Source organism: Lynx canadensis, chromosome A1 (assembly GCF_007474595.2).
Source record: "Lynx canadensis isolate LIC74 chromosome A1, mLynCan4.pri.v2, whole genome shotgun sequence".
NCBI lineage: Eukaryota > Metazoa > Chordata > Mammalia > Carnivora > Felidae > Lynx > Lynx canadensis.
The window spans coordinates 114,629,678-114,648,678 of record NC_044303.2 but is presented as its reverse complement, the minus strand read 5'-3'; the positions used below and the strand labels follow the sequence as shown (position 1 = coordinate 114,648,678).

The 19,001-nt window shown below is 39.7% G+C and overlaps 1 protein-coding gene across 1 annotated transcript; it reads left to right on the top strand.

The window, feature by feature from the left end:
* Positions 1-586: 586 nt before the first annotated feature.
* On the top strand, positions 587-18,939 carry CDC23 (cell division cycle 23). Its single transcript, XM_030318939.2, has 16 exons — positions 587-762; positions 847-919; positions 3,074-3,211; positions 5,354-5,396; positions 5,928-6,033; positions 6,132-6,264; positions 7,811-7,988; positions 8,077-8,174; positions 8,307-8,388; positions 15,413-15,566; positions 15,682-15,801; positions 16,142-16,217; positions 16,524-16,585; positions 17,284-17,362; positions 17,440-17,559; positions 17,973-18,939. Exons 1-16 carry the CDS (start codon positions 608-610, stop codon positions 18,141-18,143), a joined length of 1,788 nt encoding a protein of 595 aa, XP_030174799.1. The 5' UTR covers positions 587-607; the 3' UTR covers positions 18,144-18,939.
* The last annotated feature ends 62 nt before the right edge of the window (positions 18,940-19,001 follow it).

The following is a 19,001-nucleotide window of genomic DNA, read 5'->3' as shown; positions in this document are numbered from 1 at the left end:
TTAAAGGTCAAACCAGATTATATCTGTAAAAGTACATAACCTGTTACAGGATAAATCCCCAATAAATGTTAACTATCCTCCCCCCGCCCCCCGCCATGGGGTGGAAAATGAGGAAGGAAGGAATCTCCACCTGTGGCCATACATCTTCCTAAGTAAGAAAAAAATCCAGAGGATAGCAGGCATCCTTGCTAGACACATACACCATTTCGTTGTCCAGCGGCACAGAATCTGCTGACAAACTACACTCTCCCTTCCAACCACATTACCCCTAAGATTCAGGGCACTTTCCCTTCTGCGCCCTTTCTTGCTCGTACTCCCAGCCCCAGCTTCCCAATCCACCTATTCCAGTCACTAGCTCTTTGCCCCGCTTCTTTTTTTTTTTCCTCCCTCTATCCCTTCTAGTTCTAAATTTCCCGCCCTAGTAGCTCTTGACCAATCGGGGATGGGATTGTGTCTTCTTTCCCGGCCTTTTGGTGACGTTAAGAGAAATAACATTTCTGATTGGATTTTCTGGAGCAGAAGGCCACCAATAACTGGCAGACTTTTTTGGCGCAGACGGACCGCTAGTATTATCGCTGGTGATTGGTTGGAGTGGCGAGTCAGGAAAATGGCTGCGAGTCCCTCTGTAGTCCCTATGGCTGCCCCGGTGATGCCGGTCCTGTCATCGAGCAGCGATTTCTCAAATTTGCGAGAAATAAAGAAGCAGCTACTACTCATCGCGGGCCTTACCCGGGAGCGGGGTCTACTGCACAGTAGTAAATGGTGAGACGTCAGGGTCGGAAGAGACTGGGTTTGGATCTTTGGCCTTTGGGGCTTGTTGGAATTAATTCAGTTTGGGTGTTCCAGGTCCGCGGAGTTGGCCTTCTCGCTCCCTGCCTTGCCTCTGGCCGAGCTGCAGCCGCCGCCGCCTATTACAGAGGTAAGCACTTCCATCACTGTGAGCGCTCCCCACCAACCCGAAGGGTTATGGTGTATCCCGTCCTGCTTAGCAGGAATGTTTGTAGAGAGAATTAAAGCTTTTAAAGAGCTGGATGTTTTCAGCGATTTTTATCTGTGTGGTTTTGTTGATCTTTGTAAAGATTTGGTGGTGCTTTACTTAAGCTGGAGAGAATTAGTAAACAACCCTTGCTTAAGATTTCAGCCTTTTAAGTTTGATAGCCTAGCCTAGACAATGTTCTTAACGATGAGAAGAATCAAAGGTTTTAACAACAATGTAAAACTGGTTTTGGATTCAGATAGCTCTGGGTTCAAATCTCAGCTACACTGGGGACTTTTGGCAACTTTCATCTGTGAAATGCGGATAATAATAGTATCTACCTTAAGTGGATATTGCTAGAATTATATAAGATAGGAATATATTTTATGTTTGATCTACAGAAGGTATTTTTACATAGTCTGTGTGGTTTGAATAATTGTCACAATCCGTTTTGTTTCTCCTGAAGATGCCATTTCTTGATTCCCCTCCCCTCCACACACTTTTTTTTAATTTAATTTTTTATTTTTTAGAATTTACATCCAAATTAGTTAGCATATAGTGCAACAATGATTTCAAGAGTAGATTCCTTAGTGCCCTTTACCCATTTAGCCCATCCCCCCTCCCACAACCCCTCCAGTAACCCACAGTTTGTTCTCCATATTTATGAGTCTCTTCTGTTTTGTCCCCCTCCCTGTTTTTATATTATTTTTGTTTCCCTTCCCTTATGTTCATCTGTTTTCTCTCTTAAAGTCCTCATATGAGTGAAGTCATATGATTTTTGTCTTTCTCTAATTTCACTTAGCATAATGCCCTCCAATTCCATCCACCTAGTGGCAAATGGCAAGATTTCATTCTTTTTGATTGCCAAGTAATACTCCACTGTACATATATACCACATCTTCTTTATCCATTCATCCATCGATAGACATTTGGGCTCTTTCCATACTTTGGCTATTGTTGATAGTGCTGCTATAAACACAGGGGATGCACGTGTCCATTTGAAACAGCACACCTGTATCCCGTGGATAAATGCCTAGTAGTGCAATTGCTGAGTCGTAGGGTAGTTCTATTTTAGTTTTTTGAGGAACCTCCATATTGTTTTCCAGAGTGGCTGCACCAGCTTGCATTCCCACACACACACTCTTAAAAATAGTGAAGGTTTCTGATGTCAGAAGGTATAATGCATGTGAGAGGAGGTGGGTGAAGAAATAAGGAATTGATGAAGACATGTGAAAAAGGCCACTAGACTCCTAAGTTGAATGGATACATTTAGGATTTATTAATTCAATGAAGAAAACACTGAACATGTTTTGGTTCCGGTTTTGTTCAAGTAATATTTGGGCCAAGAAGGATGAGAAAAATGTAGCAAATGAAGATTTAATCGACTTACCCCTAGAATTTGGGAGATTGTATGCTTTATTAACTTAAATGTGCATCATTTCATTTATATACAGAATTAAGACTGTGTTCTATACTTTTTGCAATACTAACATGTCAAAACTTTTTTGAAGTATAAAAAAATAAAAGTAATTGCACAGTATGTTGCATTTCTGTACATTTTTGAAAGCCTGGAAAAGGAAGCAAATGTCAGATATTAATGCTAGACATTTTCCATGACTTTTCCACTTTTTCCTCATCAAATGTGTATTATTTGCTCCGTTTTACCCATGAAAAAATGAGTTCTCAGAGAAACTAAGTAACTTCCCTACTAATGTCATGAAACCAGGAAATCAAGGAATCAGAATTTGAATCCATTTCCCTAACACTAAAGCCTATGCAACTTCGCACCTCATTTAAAGAACTAGTACAACTTTCTGAGTGTCTTGGTTCAGTTTTTAAAATTTTTAGTTTTTCCCAACTTTTTATTTTGAAAAAAAGTTCAGTGACCTTAGTGTGTAATAAGACAAATATACAAAAGTAATTTACATTTCTATGTATATGTAAATATGTATACATATCTACACACACATATATGCTAGGTTTTGGGGAGGAAGAAAATACTTTTTCTTACATCTTGAAATTAATGAATATGCTTCTTGAATTTGGATTTTTGTTGTCTTGTTCCCAACCACTTATAAAAACTTGTCTCTCTTCTAGGAGGATGCCCAGGATATGGACGCTTATACCCTGGCCAAAGCCTACTTTGATGTTAAAGAGTATGATCGGGCAGCACATTTCCTGCATGGCTGCAATAGCAAAAAAGCCTATTTTCTATACATGTATTCTAGATATCTGGTGAGGGCCATTTTAAGATGTCATCTGCCTTCCATGAGGCATCCATATGTAGAACGAAGGGGGAAAAGTTTAATCTTTTAAATAGTTGAACAGTAGTCTACTTGCTAAATATACTTTATAAATACTTAACAGTAATAAAGAGGATGTCATAAAGTTAAAAAGTGGCAATATAGAAGAAAATATTAAAAATATTTTTTATTACATTTTATTTATTTTTGATAGAGAGACAGCACAAGTTGGGGGGGAGGGGCAGAGAGAGACGGAGACACAGAATCTGAAGCAGGCTCTAGGCTCGAAGCTGTCAGCATAGAGCCCGATGTGGGGCTCAAACTCACAAACCGCGAGATCATGACCTGAGCCAGAGTCGGACGTTCAACCGACTGAGCCACCCAGGCGCCCGGAAAATATTAAAAATATTGATAGGAGTCCATGGCTGGCTCAGTTGGTGGAGCATGTGACTCTTGATCTCAGGGTTGTGAGTTCGAGCCCCACCCACATTGGGTGTAGAGATTACTTAAAAAAATAAAATCCTTAAAAAAATTGATAATATTCATTACTGGTAAAATAGGCGCTAGGCTCCCTATTTTTATTTTTTTATTTATTAATTTTTTTTTTAATTTTTAAAAAACTTTGGGGCACCTGGGTGGCTCAGTTGGTTAAGCTGCCAACTTCAGCTCAGGTCATGATCTTGAGGCCTGTTGGGTTTGAGCCTCATGTCAGGCTCTCTGCTGACAGCTCGGAGCCTGGAGCCTGCTTCAAATTCTGTGTCTCCCTCTCTCTCTGCTCCTCCCCTGCTTGCATTCTGTCTCTGTCTTTCAAAAATAATAAACATTAAAAAAATTTTTTTTTAAATTTTAAATCTTATTTATTTTTGAGAGAAAGAGGAACAGAGAAAGAGAGAAGCACTGAATCGGAAGCAGGCTCCAGGCTTTGAGCTGTCAGCCCAGAGCCCGACGCAGGGCTCGAACCCACACACTGCCAGTTCATGACCTGAGCCAAAGCTGGATGCTCAACCTACTGTGCTATACAGGCACCCCTTAAATTTTTTAATTTTTAAAAATTTATTTTGAGAGAGAGCATAAGCAGGAGAGGAGCAGAGAGAGGAGAGAGAGAATCCCAATGCAAGCCCAACACGGGGTTCAATATGTGCACAATGATATATGAACAGGGCTATTTATTAAAGTATTTTTTGTAATAGCCATAAAATGTCAATAACCTAAATATTCATTAGTCAAGCAGCACCTGGGTGGCTCAGTCAATTGGGTATCAGACTTCAGCTCAGGTCACGATCTCACCATTCATGATTCGAGCCCCATGTTTGGCTCTGTGCTGATACCACAGAGCCTGGAGCCTGCTTCAGGTTCTATGTCTGTGTCTTTCTCTGCCCCTCTCCCGCTTGCACTCTGTCTCTCTCTCAAAAATAAATAAACATTAATATATATTCATTAGTCAAGAAATCCATTGTTAATTCTTGCCTGAAGTATTCTTTACTATGATATTGCAAAATAATGATTTTCCACTCCAGTATTCTCTCCACATTTGCTACTAGCCACTTGGCATTCTACTCTATGCAAGAGTTTTCCCTCACCATCCCCATTTATTTACCATCAGTATGAATTCAAGGATTCTTATATTTGTAATTGTTTGTAATTTATTACTGTACTTATAAATTATGTCAGTGCTCGAATTATTCCAGATTTGGACAGTGGGAGCCCCTGAATTATTGTTTAAAAGTAGTGACCAGTAGTAGTTGACATTTTGGTTGGACTTGGACCCTTTAGCTAGAATCAGACTCCTAGTTTTATTTTTATTTTATTTTGTTTTGTTTTATTTTATTTTAATTTATTTTATTTTAATTTTTTTTAATGTTTTTATTTATTTTTGAGAGACAGAGAGAGACAGAGAATGAGCAGGGGAAAAACAGAGAGAGAGGGAGACACAGAATCTGAAGCAGGCTCCAGGCTCTGAGCTGTCAGCACAGAGCCCAACACAGGGCCCAAACCCACAAACGGCAAGATCTTGACCTGAGCCGAAGTCAGTTGCTTAACTGACTGAGCCACCCAGGCGCCACCAGACTGCTAGTTTTAGAATGAGTTTCAAAGTAAAGTGAGAAAAGACCAATTTGTTGATTTTCTCTTACAGTCTGGAGAAAAGAAGAAGGATGATGAAACAGTTGATAGTCTAGGTATGGATCTCTTTGTCTTACCTTTTGGATGAAAGCAGGGGTTGCATAATCAAATGCCTATATGAGCCAGGCAGGTAATATAAAGGTGTGAAGTAGACTTAGGAGGACTGTTGCAAATTGGGGAGCACAACTTGGTAACTTGTAACCTGCTTGTTACCCAGCCCTGCTGACAGCTCCCTTGAGGAAATGTGGGCCTAGTGTCGTCAAGGCTTTCTTCCCTTGGCCCTACTGAACTGAAACTGGAACTGAAACTGGAAATTCAGCTTTTTAGTTGAGACTTCTGCTTTTTAAACACTGATTATTATTTTAAAGTTTTAAAAACCTTTGTGGGCCTAGCAAAATATGACTGTAGACCAGTTATCAGTGGTAATTTCTGGAATAAAGTGGATTGTGTAAGGTATTGTTGGCCACTTCTGAGTATTTGCTGGAAGTTCCAGGTGTAACTTTGGTTGATGTCAAGGGGAATGTCTAGGTCCGTGAAATGAAGATTGGCAGTCTTTCCTTAGATCTGAGATTTGGTTCCTTTCCTAGGTCCCCTGGAGAAAGGACAAGTTAAAAATGAGGCACTTAGAGAATTGAGAGTGGAACTTAGCAAAAAACACCAGGCTCGGGAACTTGATGGATTTGGCCTTTATCTGTAAGTGGTAGAGTAATTTCAATCCTTCTATAACATTTTCTCCAGAGTGGGAGGGATGTGTTATGAAACATTAACTTCTGTGATTGTCTCTTTCCTAGATATGGTGTGGTGCTTCGAAAACTGGACCTGGTGAAAGAGGCTATTGATGTGTTTGTGGAGGCTACTCATGTTTTGCCTTTGCACTGGGGAGCCTGGCTAGAACTCTGTAATTTAATTACGGACAAAGAGATGGTAAATTGAGAGGAGCTATGTGAAAGACCCTCTGCTCCAAGTCTTAATGTAATTCTGTAATGGGCTGGGAAGAGAGAGGTTTGCTAAACCTTTGTAGTTACATCTTTGCTTCTTCTGTAGTCTCTTTCATTGCTGGAATTTCGGTCTTTGAAAGACTCATGTCTGGCTCTTGTTTGGTGGTTGCTGTTGGATATGTGTCTAGTTATGTTAGAATATCTTTTCATTATTTCATGATTCACATTCACATTTTACTGTGACTTGCTTTATAGACTAAATGCTATTATACTTTTTTTTCCTCATTCCAAAGATGCCATAGGAAAGGTTTCTCTGATATCAAGTATTGTATTAAAAACATTTTTAAGGTCTCCGCTGAGCTGTCCTAGGACTTTGTAGAGATTTAGAAATTTGTTATTTAATGAATTAAAGTATATGAAATTGCTTTATAAACTGCAATCATTTTATTAATTGTTATTATAGGACATTGTCTATAGAGTTTATTTTGCCATTCTGCAGTAGTTAACGGAATTGATAATACACTTGCTTTTGTTGGCTCTAAAGAACTGAAGGCTGGTTGACTTCCCCCAATAATGATACGTGCTACTAAATCTGGGTCTGAAGTCTTATCTTGACTTACTCCTATTTATTATCTCTAACTGCCTAATAGACTTTCATTAAAAGTTTGTTTTTTCTCTGAACTCAAAATATGCAAAACCAAGTTTCTGATCTTGCCTACCAAATTCTTTCTTCCTCCCAGCTTGATAGACTCCCTTGATACCATCACTATTTCTCAAGATACCCAGTCTTGATGCCTCATCACTAGATTTGTTCTTCTCTTTCTCTTATCTCCTTTTATCTAGTCAGTCACCAGACATTGCCATGGTCTCCTTCTTGCATGCATCTCTTTTGGTTTTCTTTGCCATCTTGGTTTTCATCTCAGATTTGGATTACTTATAAGTAATAGTTACTTTTCTACCTAGTTTTTCCATTTGTACCCTCCCATTCCTATGCTATCGTGCATACTGTTTTCACACTTACTCTTAAAATACCCATGTCATTGTGTCGTTCTCTTGTCAAAAATTTCAGTGGTTTCCTATTGGATCCCACTTCCTGTTTTGCCATAGGACCTGCCCTATCCATTCAGTCTTATTTTTTTCACTATTTTTGAACACATAGCCTCCTCTCAAACTAAGCTAGTTTCCTCATCCTATTCACTCACACTCAGGATTGTTTTGCCTCTATTGATGTTGTTGCCCTGCCTAGAGTGTTTTTTTCTTCTTCCTCTCTCTTTTTTTCTTTTCAAGTTCTACCTATCCTATAAGACTCACCTGAAATACTAGGCTTTTCTTTGAAGTCTTCCCTTAATTTGGTCATTCCTCCCTATTGTGCTTGTAAGTCCTGTTCACTTAATTGAACTGCCCTCTGTTTGTTATGTGCTCTCCTAAAGTTTTGGTGATAAATTTCTTTAGACAAAAAGACAGTTCCTTGATGTTCATTTGAGAGAGAGGTCAAAGTATATTAAGTGTGTCCCTCTCTCTCCTGCTGGCAGCTGAAGTTCCTGTCTTTGCCAGACACCTGGATGAAAGAGTTTTTTCTGGCTCATATATACACAGAGTTGCAGTTGATAGAGGAGGCCCTGCAAAAGTATCAGAATCTCATTGATGTGGGCTTCTCTAAGAGCTCATATATTGTTTCCCAAATTGCAGTTGCCTATCACAATATCAGAGGTGAGTGAATAAGGACAATGAAATACCATCAAATCCTGAATGTAGCACTATGTTGTTTTCTAAACTTTCTTACCTTTTTTTCCTGCAGATATTGACAAAGCCCTCTCTATTTTTAATGAACTAAGGAAACAAGACCCATACAGGATTGAAAATATGGACACATTCTCCAACCTTCTTTATGTCAGGGTGAGCTGCTTCCTTTGCTTAGAATTGATCAAGCTCTTTTGTGCTTTAATCTCTTGGGTTGGATTGTCACAAGTTGCATTAGCTAGGGGGTTCCTTAACTCATGCTTAGATTGTCTTTCCGTTTTCTTCTAGAGCATGAAATCAGAGTTGAGTTACCTGGCTCACAACCTCTGTGAGATTGATAAATATCGTGTGGAAACATGCTGTGTAATTGGTAAGAGTCACTACTTTTTTTCTTTTAAGATTTATTTTTACTGTAAGTAATACAGATGTAAAAAATAACAATTAAAAGTGTCAAAGAGGGGTGCCTGGGTAGCTCGGTTGGTCAAGCATCCGACTATGGCTCAGGTCATGAGCTTCCAGTTTGTGGGTTTGAGCCCCAAATCGGGCACTCTGCTGTCAGCACAGAGCCCACTTCGGATCCTCTATCTCCCTCTCTCTCTGCCCCTCCTCCGCTTGCACTCTCTCTCTCTGAAAAATAAATAAACATTTAAAAGTGTCAAAGATAACAAAATATATACTATAGAATGTAAAAGCACAGTGTAATCCCACCCCCTAGATTATTTGGTGAGCATGACTCCAGAATGTTTTTCTATGTGAATACATGTGAATGCTAAAAATGTGTGTGTGGGTGCATGCGTATGTATAACTTGCTTGCAAAAACTGTATCATTATACACACTCCTCTGTAACTTTTCCTTTTTAAAAATATTAACAAAAAAAAAAAAAAAAAAAAGCGGGGTGCCTGGGTGGCTCAGTCGGTTAACCGTCCGACTTCAACTCAGGTCACGATCTTGCGGTCTGTGAGTTCGAGCCCTGCATCGGGCTCTGGGCTGATGGCTCAGAGCCTGGAGCCTGCTTCGGATTCTGTGTCTCCCTCTCTCTCTGACCCTCCCCCATTCATGCTCTGTCTCTCTCTGTCTCAAAAATAAATAAACGTTAACAAATTTAAAAAAAAAAAAAAATAAATAAAATAAAATATTAACAGTAAGCTTTCTCATTTTTTTATTTAGTACATGAAGATTTATATTACTTTTGATGGCTATTCAGTATTTTATTTCATAGATGTACCATTTTTATTTTTATTTAACCATTTTCTATTGTATAAGTTGTGGCCACTATTTATTAATATAAAAATAGTTTCAGGAAACATCTTTGTATGTGTACATTTATTTTTTCATGTTTATTCAACTATCATCCATGTGATCCATTCCTAGCAGTGAAGGTTGGATCAAAAGTGTGTATATTTTAACCTTAATATTACTAAAAAGCTTATAAGAATTTCCAATCCTAGGGGCATCTATGTGGCTTAGTCGGTTAAGCATCTGACTCTTGATTTTGGCTCAGGTCATGATCTCACAGTTGTAAGACTGAGCCCTGCGTTGGGCTCTCACTGAGTGTGGAGCCTGCTTAAAGTTCTCTCTCTCCTCTGACCGTCTCACCTGCTCATGCTCTCTCTCTCTCTCTCTCTCTAAAGTAAAACTAAAAAAAAAGAATTTCCAATCCTATGAAAACAAATCAGAAAACCTCTTTCTTCATATAGGGGCATTTCAGTCTTTGTACTTTTGACATTTTGGGCTGATAATTTTTTTGTGTGTGTTGGGGGCCGTCCTGTACATTGAGGGTGTTAGCAGTATCTCTAGCCTCTACCCACTAGATGGCAATAACCCTCTTCCCCCAATAGTGACAACCAAAAATGTTTGCAGATATTGCCAACTCTTGGGGTCATAATCATCTGTGGTTGAGAATCATCCGTGGTTGAGAACCATGCCCTATGTACTCCACCACACTTATTGTGACCTTATCATCAATTGACATAAACATATCAGTGGCCACATTTGGATAAAAGTAAGCTTGGTTGTTTGTGACAGAAAGCCCAGGTTCCCTGGAAATGAAAGGGAAATCCCCCTTCCTGGGTGTTTGGTGACCTGGCGTTGAGATCGTACATTCATATCTTTCTAGGTCAGGTAGTTGTTAGTAAACTGATAGAATTTCTATCCATTAATTTAATATTATTAGCCCTTGAGTAAGTTGTAGTTCAGTGTGGGAAATAAGCGTTAAAAAATATAATAGGTCCTAGTGTGCTTGGGTGGCTCGGTTGGTTGAGTATCCAACTTCAGGTCAGGTCATGATTTCATGGTTTATGAGTTCGAGCTCCACATCTGGCTCACTGCTGTCAGTGCAGAGCCCCCTTTGGATACCCTGTCTCCCTCTCTTTCTGCCCCTCCCCTGCTTGTGCTCTTTCTTGCTCAAAAATAAATAAAATATTAAAAAAAAATGTAATAGGTCCTGGGGTGCCTGGGGGGCTCAGTCATTTGAGCTTCTGACTCTGGATTTTAGCTCAGGTCATGATCTCACAGTTTGTGAGACTGAGCCCCATGTGAGGCTCTGTGCTGACAGTACAGAACCCGCTTGGGATCTTCTCGCTCCCTCCCTCTCTCGAATGCCCCTCCTCCGCTCATGCATGTGCTGGCTCTCTCTCCCCCTACCCAAACAAATAAACATTTAAAAAAATATAATAGGTTCTTTTTTTTTTAATTTTTTTTTTAATGTTTATTTTTGAGACAGAGGGAAACAGAGTGCAAGTCGGGGAGGGGCAGAGAGAGAGGGAGACACAGAATCTGAAACAGGCTCCGGACTCTGAGCTGTCAGCACAGAGCCCAATGCGGGGCTCGAACCCACGAACCGTGAGATCATGACCTGAGCCGAAGTCAGACGCTTAACCAACTGAGCCACCCAGGCGCCCCAAGATGTAATAGGTTCTATTGGAACATAGGTGAGAATAAGAATAAATGATCTTTTCAATATCAGAACATTATAAAGAAAATATAAAGTCCATTAGGGTGAGGGCATAATCCCATTTTATTCAGAAAACATCTTTTGAACATCTTTTTTTTTTTTTTTTAAGTTTATGTATTTATTTTGAGGGAGAGAGAGAGCAAAAGCTGGGGAGGGGCAAAGAGAAGGAGAGGCAGAATCCCAAGCAGGCTCCATACCATCAGCACAGAGCCAGTGCAGGGGTCAAACTCAAAAACCCTGAGATCATGACCTGAACCAAGATCAAGAGTTGGATGCTTAACCAACTGTGCCAACCAGGTGCCTCATCTTTTGAGCATCTTCTGAGTACCAGACCCTGTGCTTTCTTTTGCAGTACCTACCCTTATTGCCCATCGAGGAAGACTAGTAAAAAAAAATAACTATAATGCAGTGGGTTGAGTGTTAATGATTGAGGTAAACCTAAGATGCTAAGAGAGTACATAAGTATCTAATCTAGCCTGTGATTATTAGGGAAGTCTTCCTGAGATGGTGGTGCTTGAAGGCTGGGCAGAAGTAAAACAGTTCAGTAAGAGAGTAAAAGGATTGACTTCGGAAGGGCATTCCCTGTATAGCACCAAAGTATGAAACAGGCATTCTGCCTGAAGTAGCTCAGCATCTGGAAGCATGGTGTGGGAATGTTCAAAAAGGGGCCCTATCTTGAAGAGGCTTTTATGCCTTGCTGAACATTAGGATTTTATTATGAAGGCAGTAGGAGTCTTCTGAAGGAATGTATACCAGAATGATGAATGTTCTCAGATTTTCAGATTTTTGGAATAATCCAGTCTAGGGATGATGAGAGCCTACACTGAAGTATTGGCAGCAGGGATGGAGAGAGGCTGTTGGACTTAAAAGGTATTTAAGAAGTAGAACAAATAGGGGGCACCTGGGTGGCTCAGTTGGTTAAGTGTCCGACTTCGGCTCAGGTAATAATCTCATGGTTTGTGAGTTCAAGCCCCACATCAGGCTCTGTGTTCACAGCTCAGAGCCTGGATCCTGCTTCAGATTCTGTGTCTCCTTCTCTCTCTGCCCCTCCCCCACTCACACTCTGTCTCTGTCTCTCAAAAATAAATAAACGTTGAAAAAAAAAAAAAGAAGTAGAACAAATAGGAATTGGTGACTGGGCAACCAGTTGGATAACAGTGCTCTATACATGAAGAAAGGAAATAGAGGTGGGGGAGAGAAGGAATGAATAATCCTTTTTTAAACCTCCACACTTAATGCTAGTTAAAATCAAAAGAGACTTACATATGAAGAGCAATGATTTAGGAGTTTCTTGTTTGTTTGTTTTGATTTTATAGTAGCTTTTATTATTTTTTATTTAATTTTTTAAAATTTTTGATTTTTAAGTTTACATCTAAGTTAGTTAACATATAGTGCTATAATGATTTCAGGAGTAGATTCCAGTGATTCATCCTCTATGTGTAACATCCAGTGCTCTTCCCAACAAGTGTCTTCCTTAATGCCCCTTACCCATTTAGCCTACCCCCTGCCCCCCACAACCCCTCCGGCAACCCTCAGTTTGTTCTCTATACTTAAAAGTCTCTTATGCTTTGTCCCCTCCCTGTTTTCATATTCTTTTTGCTTCCTTTCTCTTGTGATCCTGTTTTGTAACTTAAATTCCACATATGAGTGAAGTCTTATCTTTATCTTTCTCTGACTAATTTTGCTTAGCATAATACCCTCTAGTTCCATCCACGTTGCAAATGCCAAGATTTCATTCTTTTTGACTGCCGAGTAATACTCCATTGTATTTATATACCACATCTTCTTTGTCCATTCATTCGTCAATGGACATTTGGACTCTTTCCATACTTTGGCTATTGTTGATAGTGCTGCTATTAACTTTGGGGCACATGTGCCCCTTCGAAATAGCACACTGTGTCCCTTGGATAAATACCTAGTAGTGCAATTGCTGGGTTGTAGGGTAATTCTATTTTTAACCTTTTGAGGAAACTCCATACTGTTTTCCAGAGTGCCTGCACCAGTTTGCATTTACAAGAGTTACTTGTTTTTTTAATAATCATTTGAGGTGAACTCCTTAATGAACTGTTTGTTTTTTTTTTTCCCTCAGTATATGTGTTAAATGCCCAGCACAGTGCCTGACATACGGTCAATAAATGTTTGTTGAATTCAGCCTACCTACTTAAAGAATGAAAAATAAGGAATATTAGTTTATGATAAAAAAAAATATCCTTCAGCTTTCATATTATAGCCAATTCAGAGGAAGTAAAAGTAGAAAAAAGGGTAGAGAGAAAAAAAAACCTGAGGACCTGAGAGAAAATGAACGCTCTTATGAATAGAATGGTCGCAAGGATCTCCTGTTGGTTTAGTCCTTGCATCTGCTTTGATGTTTCGATGTGAATTGTTTCCTTCTTTGTCTTTTCTGGAGTCCCAATGTCTGACAGGCAGCATTTTATGTACTATGTGAAACAGCTTATACTACAATATAGCATAGTTAAGTTTGGACTCTGGAACCAGGCTACCCAAGTTTAAATCTCGGTTCTACTACTAACTAGTTGTGTGACTTTGGGCCTAACCTGTCTCTGCTATGGTTTTCTCATTCACAAAGCAATAATAATGGATTCTTCTCTCATGTAATTGTCATGAAGATTAGATAAATTAATGCCTACAAAGCACTTACAGCAATGTAGTTGCCCAGCACACTTGTAATCATTAGTATATTTTAGCTGCTCCAAATGAGATTTAAAAAATCTCATGTACTTGATCTTTGCTCAAAACTTGGCCAGTTCTGACTTCCTTAATATCTCTATCATTCTCACTCCTTTAGAAGCTAGGGCATATATAGGGCTATACCCTTCTTCTTGGGTGAGGATCAGTATTTTGGCCTAGAAATGTACTATGCTGATGTATATAGCTCTAATCTTCCCTTTCCCTACTCTCTCACTTATGACTATTTATTTTTTTTAATATTATAAACATTCTTCTTCATAGCTACATTACAAACAGGATTTGTGGGGATTTAAAATTATTATTGAAGTATAATGTTATATTAGTTCCAGGTGTATAACATAGAGATTCTACAATTCTGTGTATCATTGAATGCTCACCATGATAAGCTAGTCATGATACAAAGTTATTACAGATTTATTGACTGTATTCCCTATGCTGTACTTTGCATTCTGTGACTTACTTATTTTATAACTGGAAATGTGCACCTCTTAATCCCCTCTATCTATTCATTCATCTTTTTAAAAAAATAATTTATTCCTGAGGTTCCTAGGTGGCTCAGTCGGTTAAGCATCTGATTCTTGATCTCAGCTCAAGGTCATTATCTTATGATTCTTGAGATCAAGCCCCATTTGGGGCTTTGTGCTAACAGCGTGGAGCCTGCTTGGATTTCTCTCTCCTTGCTCTCTGCCTCTCCCTTGCTCTCTCAAAAATAAATAAACTTTAAAAATAGCTTTATTGAAAAAAAAAACCAGGCTTATTAAGGTATAATTTACATAAGTTTATACTTCAAGGAGTTTTTGTAAATTTATACAGTTGTGTAACCATAACCATAAATCCAGTTTAGAACATTCTGGCACCCCTGGAAGTTCCCTTGAGTCTGTTTGCAGTCAGTCCCTCTTGCATCCCCCAGCAGACACAGATTTGCCTTCTATCTCTATATTTTGCCTTTTCTAGAAATTTTCATGTGAATGGTATCTTGCAGTTTTTAGTCTTGTTTGGCTTCTTTCACTTAGCTGTTTCTGAGATTCACCAGTGTTGTAGCATGTTTCAGTAGTTTTTTTTTTTTTTAAGTTTATTTATTTATTTTGAGAGAGAGCTCAGCACGTGCACAAATTGGGAGGGGCAGAGAGAGAGGAAGAGAGAAACCACCCAGACACCCCTCAGTAGTTCTTTTGAATGTTGAGTAGTACTCCATTGTTTGGATATGTATATTTTGTTTATCCATTTACCAGTTGACTTAAGATAAATGGGTTTTATACCCTTTCTGCAATAAAATCTTCCACAGATTCCTAAAAGCTCTCACTTGCTCTTTTCAAGACCAACAATGATAGATCTGATTTGATTCTTATGGGAGAGAGGAGCTCAGAGCTCTACCTTTTTATCCCTTGAAGTACCTCTTTAGAAACCTGGGAATGTAGTTGGAAAACTACCAAACTGTAGAAATTTCCCATCCTTTGGTAAGAAAATATGTATAAGTGCTATATCCAGATGAAATAAACTGAAGAAAAACTTGAAGTGTTAGGGAACATTTTTTTTTTTAAACCAATATGTGTGATAGATGAATATATTTCCCAAGGGAATAATGATGTTCCCGTCATGTACATTTTGGCTTTTCTGCAAATACTTTGGGGGAATGAGTTATAGTTTCATGCCTGCTCTGTGGAATGCTATTTTAGGGAACTTTTATTTTTATCTCTCTAGTTACTTACATGTCTTTTGTTTTTCAATCAGGCAATTACTATAGTTTGCGTTCTCAGCATGAGAAGGCAGCCTTATATTTCCAGAGAGCACTGAAATTGAATCCTCGGTATCTTGGGGCATGGACACTGATGGGACATGAGTACATGGAAATGAAGAACACATCTGCTGCTATTCAGGCATACAGGTGAGTTTCTGGTTGAGTGTTGAGGTGGAGGAGATTGACGTTAGGAGCCTCTCTTGAGCCTGCAAGTCTCTAACCTTGATTCTCCCCTCTTACCAATCTCTCTTTTGTTTCGTAGACATGCCATTGAGGTCAATAAACGGGACTACAGAGCCTGGTATGGGCTTGGACAGACCTATGAAATCCTCAAGATGCCATTTTACTGCCTTTATTATTACAGACGGGCCCATCAGCTTCGGTAAATCTGACCAGTTGATGATGTGTTTGTTATGAGACGGGCTAGTACTTTATCTTTTGATAGCTACTGAAGAATCACAGTGAATGAATGGTTTTCACTCTTAGAGACCTGGGTGTAAACTTGCCCTATGCTCCTTGGTCATTTTTATGCAGTATATTCTGATGGGTTAGTTGGTAGTATAATTGTGAACACAAAATACTGTAATTATATGAAGTATTGGATTAAAGGCTAATCCCTGCATGGATTTGAATTAGTGGTTGTTGGTGGTGTGTCCTCAAGGTTGGACTTTAGTAACTTTTTAAAGTCTTTGCTCAAACTGCCTATTCCTCCTCTTTCTTAGGCCGAATGATTCTCGTATGCTGGTTGCTTTAGGAGAATGTTATGAGAAACTCAATCAACTAGTAGAAGCCAAAAAGGTATCTGAATTGGGGTCCTGGAGAATTTGAATGGAGATGTGCTGGTTGGATGAAGGGTTGGTCTCTCTGTGCTCTAATTTTCCTTCATGTTGATCTATCTACCTAGGAAAGTTTTAAGTATTTATAGGTGCATAGGCTAAAAAGCAAAGCACGGCTGACATTGTCAGTGGGATTATCAGTCTAGTACAAATGCTTTGTATTCTGCAAATCTGAACTTCTGGGAGGCTTGTAGGACTTGAGCCTTTATGTGGTAGGTCATGGCACATGGGACAATGGTCAAAAGTGATCAGTTTATTGTTTTGACAGTGTTATTGGAGAGCTTACGCCGTGGGAGATGTGGAGAAAATGGCTCTGGTGAAACTGGCCAAGTGAGTGAAAGGAATGAAATGCTGTTGTTATTTCTGCTGGCTTCTCTGGTACGGCTCATCCTGCACTCTCTAGAGCCCCCATCATCCTCCTACATGAGTGTGCAGATGCATCAGGGTGTGTGAATACTGGTCTGGAAGTTAAGCCATCTTGACTCAGGAGACTCCTCTCTAAAGGGGGAACTGCTTTCCTCTTAGGCAAGGGATCAAGAATGAATTGAAAGGAATGAAATTTTCATGTCAAAGCAGTCTAGGAAAACTACTTTAAGTACTGATCCTCCTCCAGATAAAGCCCAAGGAAATAAGGAATGACTCAGAAATAGCAGGCAAACAAGTCTTAAATGCAATCTTATTCCTGCCAGTTCTTTTCTGAATTCTTAGCAAAAAGTCTGAATTGCTTGGTGTCTTTTTAAAATTTTGCTCAGAGTATTATCAGAGAATTTTGCAAAGGTATGTTGTCCACTATAAGTATTTACCTACTCTCCCTCCATCACCAGTAGGAGAGGAACGAGGCTGAGTTTTGATGAGATATCCATCACATTGGGACACTAATATTATTCTGGGTCCCAGTGTGCCATTTATGTCAAACCTTGTAGTTTTCTCTGTATTGCCATTTTTTGGGTCTTAATCATGTGCTTTGCGTTTTACCATTAGCTTGCTCTGAGATCTGATTTGTACTTACAGACCTATTTATTTTGTAGGCTTCATGAACAGTTGACTGAGTCAGAACAAGCTGCCCAGTGTTACATCAAATATATCCAAGACATCTACTCCTGTGGGGTACGTTTCATGACCATGCGAACTGGGTTGCTGATCGTATTCTCATCGCTTTAGTCACTCTTGCTTTCCTTATCCAGGAAATAGTGGAGCACTTGGAGGAGAGCACTGCTTTCCGTTATTTGGCACAGTACTATTTTAAGTGCAAGCTGTGGGATGAAGCTTCAACTTGTGCCCAAAAGTGTTGTGCATTCAATGATGTGAGTAGCAGTTCTTTGCTCAAGGGTTTGGATTTTAGGTTCAAACATATGATGTTTAAAGAGGCACCTGGGTGGCTCAGTCGGTTGAGCATTCAACTCTTGGTTTTGGCTCAGGTCATGATCTCACGGTTCGTGAGTTTGAGCCCCACCTTGGGCTCTGCGTTGACAGTGTGGATCCTGCTTGGGGTTCTCTCTTCCTGTCTCTCTGCCCCTCCCCTGCCTTTGCTCTCTTAAAATAAATTTAAAAACAAACAAAACATATGATGGTTATAATCATCTGAGAGTGGAAGATGGGTAAGAAGGTAAGTGGAAAGGCTTCCTTGATCTGTGAAACTTTTACATCAGTATTTTAGAACTGGTTTTTGAGAATAGCCTTGGATAGACTTTGAAACACTTTTCTGATTTTGTTTCAGACCCGGGAAGAAGGCAAGGCCTTGCTCCGGCAAATCCTACAGCTTCGGAACCAAGGGGAGACTCCCTCCACTGAGATGCCTGCTCCTTTTTTCCTCCCTGCTTCACTTTCTGCTAACAACACTCCCACACGCAGAGTTTCTCCACTCAACCTGTCTTCAGTCACACCGTAGTTGGCTGTTTTCAAGCCAGCACACTACTAGACCCATGTTAAGCCTTACTTCTGTGTAAGGAATGGCCACATCTGTTCTTCCAAGGACTTTAGTTGTCCGTTTGTACAGATGGAAACAGCTCCTTGGGGATGGTTTACAGAATCTGACAGAATAATCCTGGCAGGAACGGACATGGTCTTTTGCCGGTTAGAAGCACTTCTGTTTCCCTTCTGTTCAGAGAGTGGCTACGAATCTGGGCCTTCTTCCCAGACCTTTTCTCCCCATCTAAAAAACATCCCTTTAACAGCACTTTAGTACAGGCAAGGCTTACAGAAACCAAGTTTTAATGCTGCTGGGAGTGAGAGATTTCTTTAGGGAGGGATGGAAGGGAGAACAGTGTGCCACTCTACCCTCTGCAGGCAGTAGGGGCACTGGATACCCTAGGAAGGTGAGGGTACCGGATAGACATGACCTCATCATTGTGGATTTACTGAGCATGACTATGCTGTCAGAGGTAAGATTTAAACGGAAGCTACACATTTGTTCTTGCTCTGGGGGGACATTCTTCAGAAACATAATTTTAAGAACTCTTCATAGAAATTTTCATATTGGAATTAACTTACTAGAGTTGAATGAAAGAGGGGGCAAAAAGAATCTTACTTTGCATGGAACTGTTGATGGCAAAAGAGCCTATGGAGTTACCTATACTCTTACTAAAGCGAAGCAAGGAGTCAGGATTACAGATAATTTCATGGATGTTCCAAGAGGTGTTAGGTTTTGTGACCGTATAGACAAGAATAAACCCATTTCAACCTGGTCTGTTGTAATAAATATTTTCGATGTAGTTATGTTCCCTACCCGCCCCCCCCCCCACCCCCA

Bases quoted from the DNA above. Each gene is read 5' to 3' on its own strand.
- CDC23 (XM_030318939.2), top strand. From the start codon at position 608: ATGGCTGCGAGTCCCTCTGTAGTCCCTATGGCTGCCCCGGTGATGCCG. The intron at 6,265-7,810 runs GTAAATTGAGAG...TCCTGCTGGCAG, and splicing joins TAATTACGGACAAAGAGATG to CTGAAGTTCCTGTCTTTGCC. The intron at 17,560-17,972 runs GTGAGTAGCAGT...ATTTTGTTTCAG, and splicing joins AGTGTTGTGCATTCAATGAT to ACCCGGGAAGAAGGCAAGGC.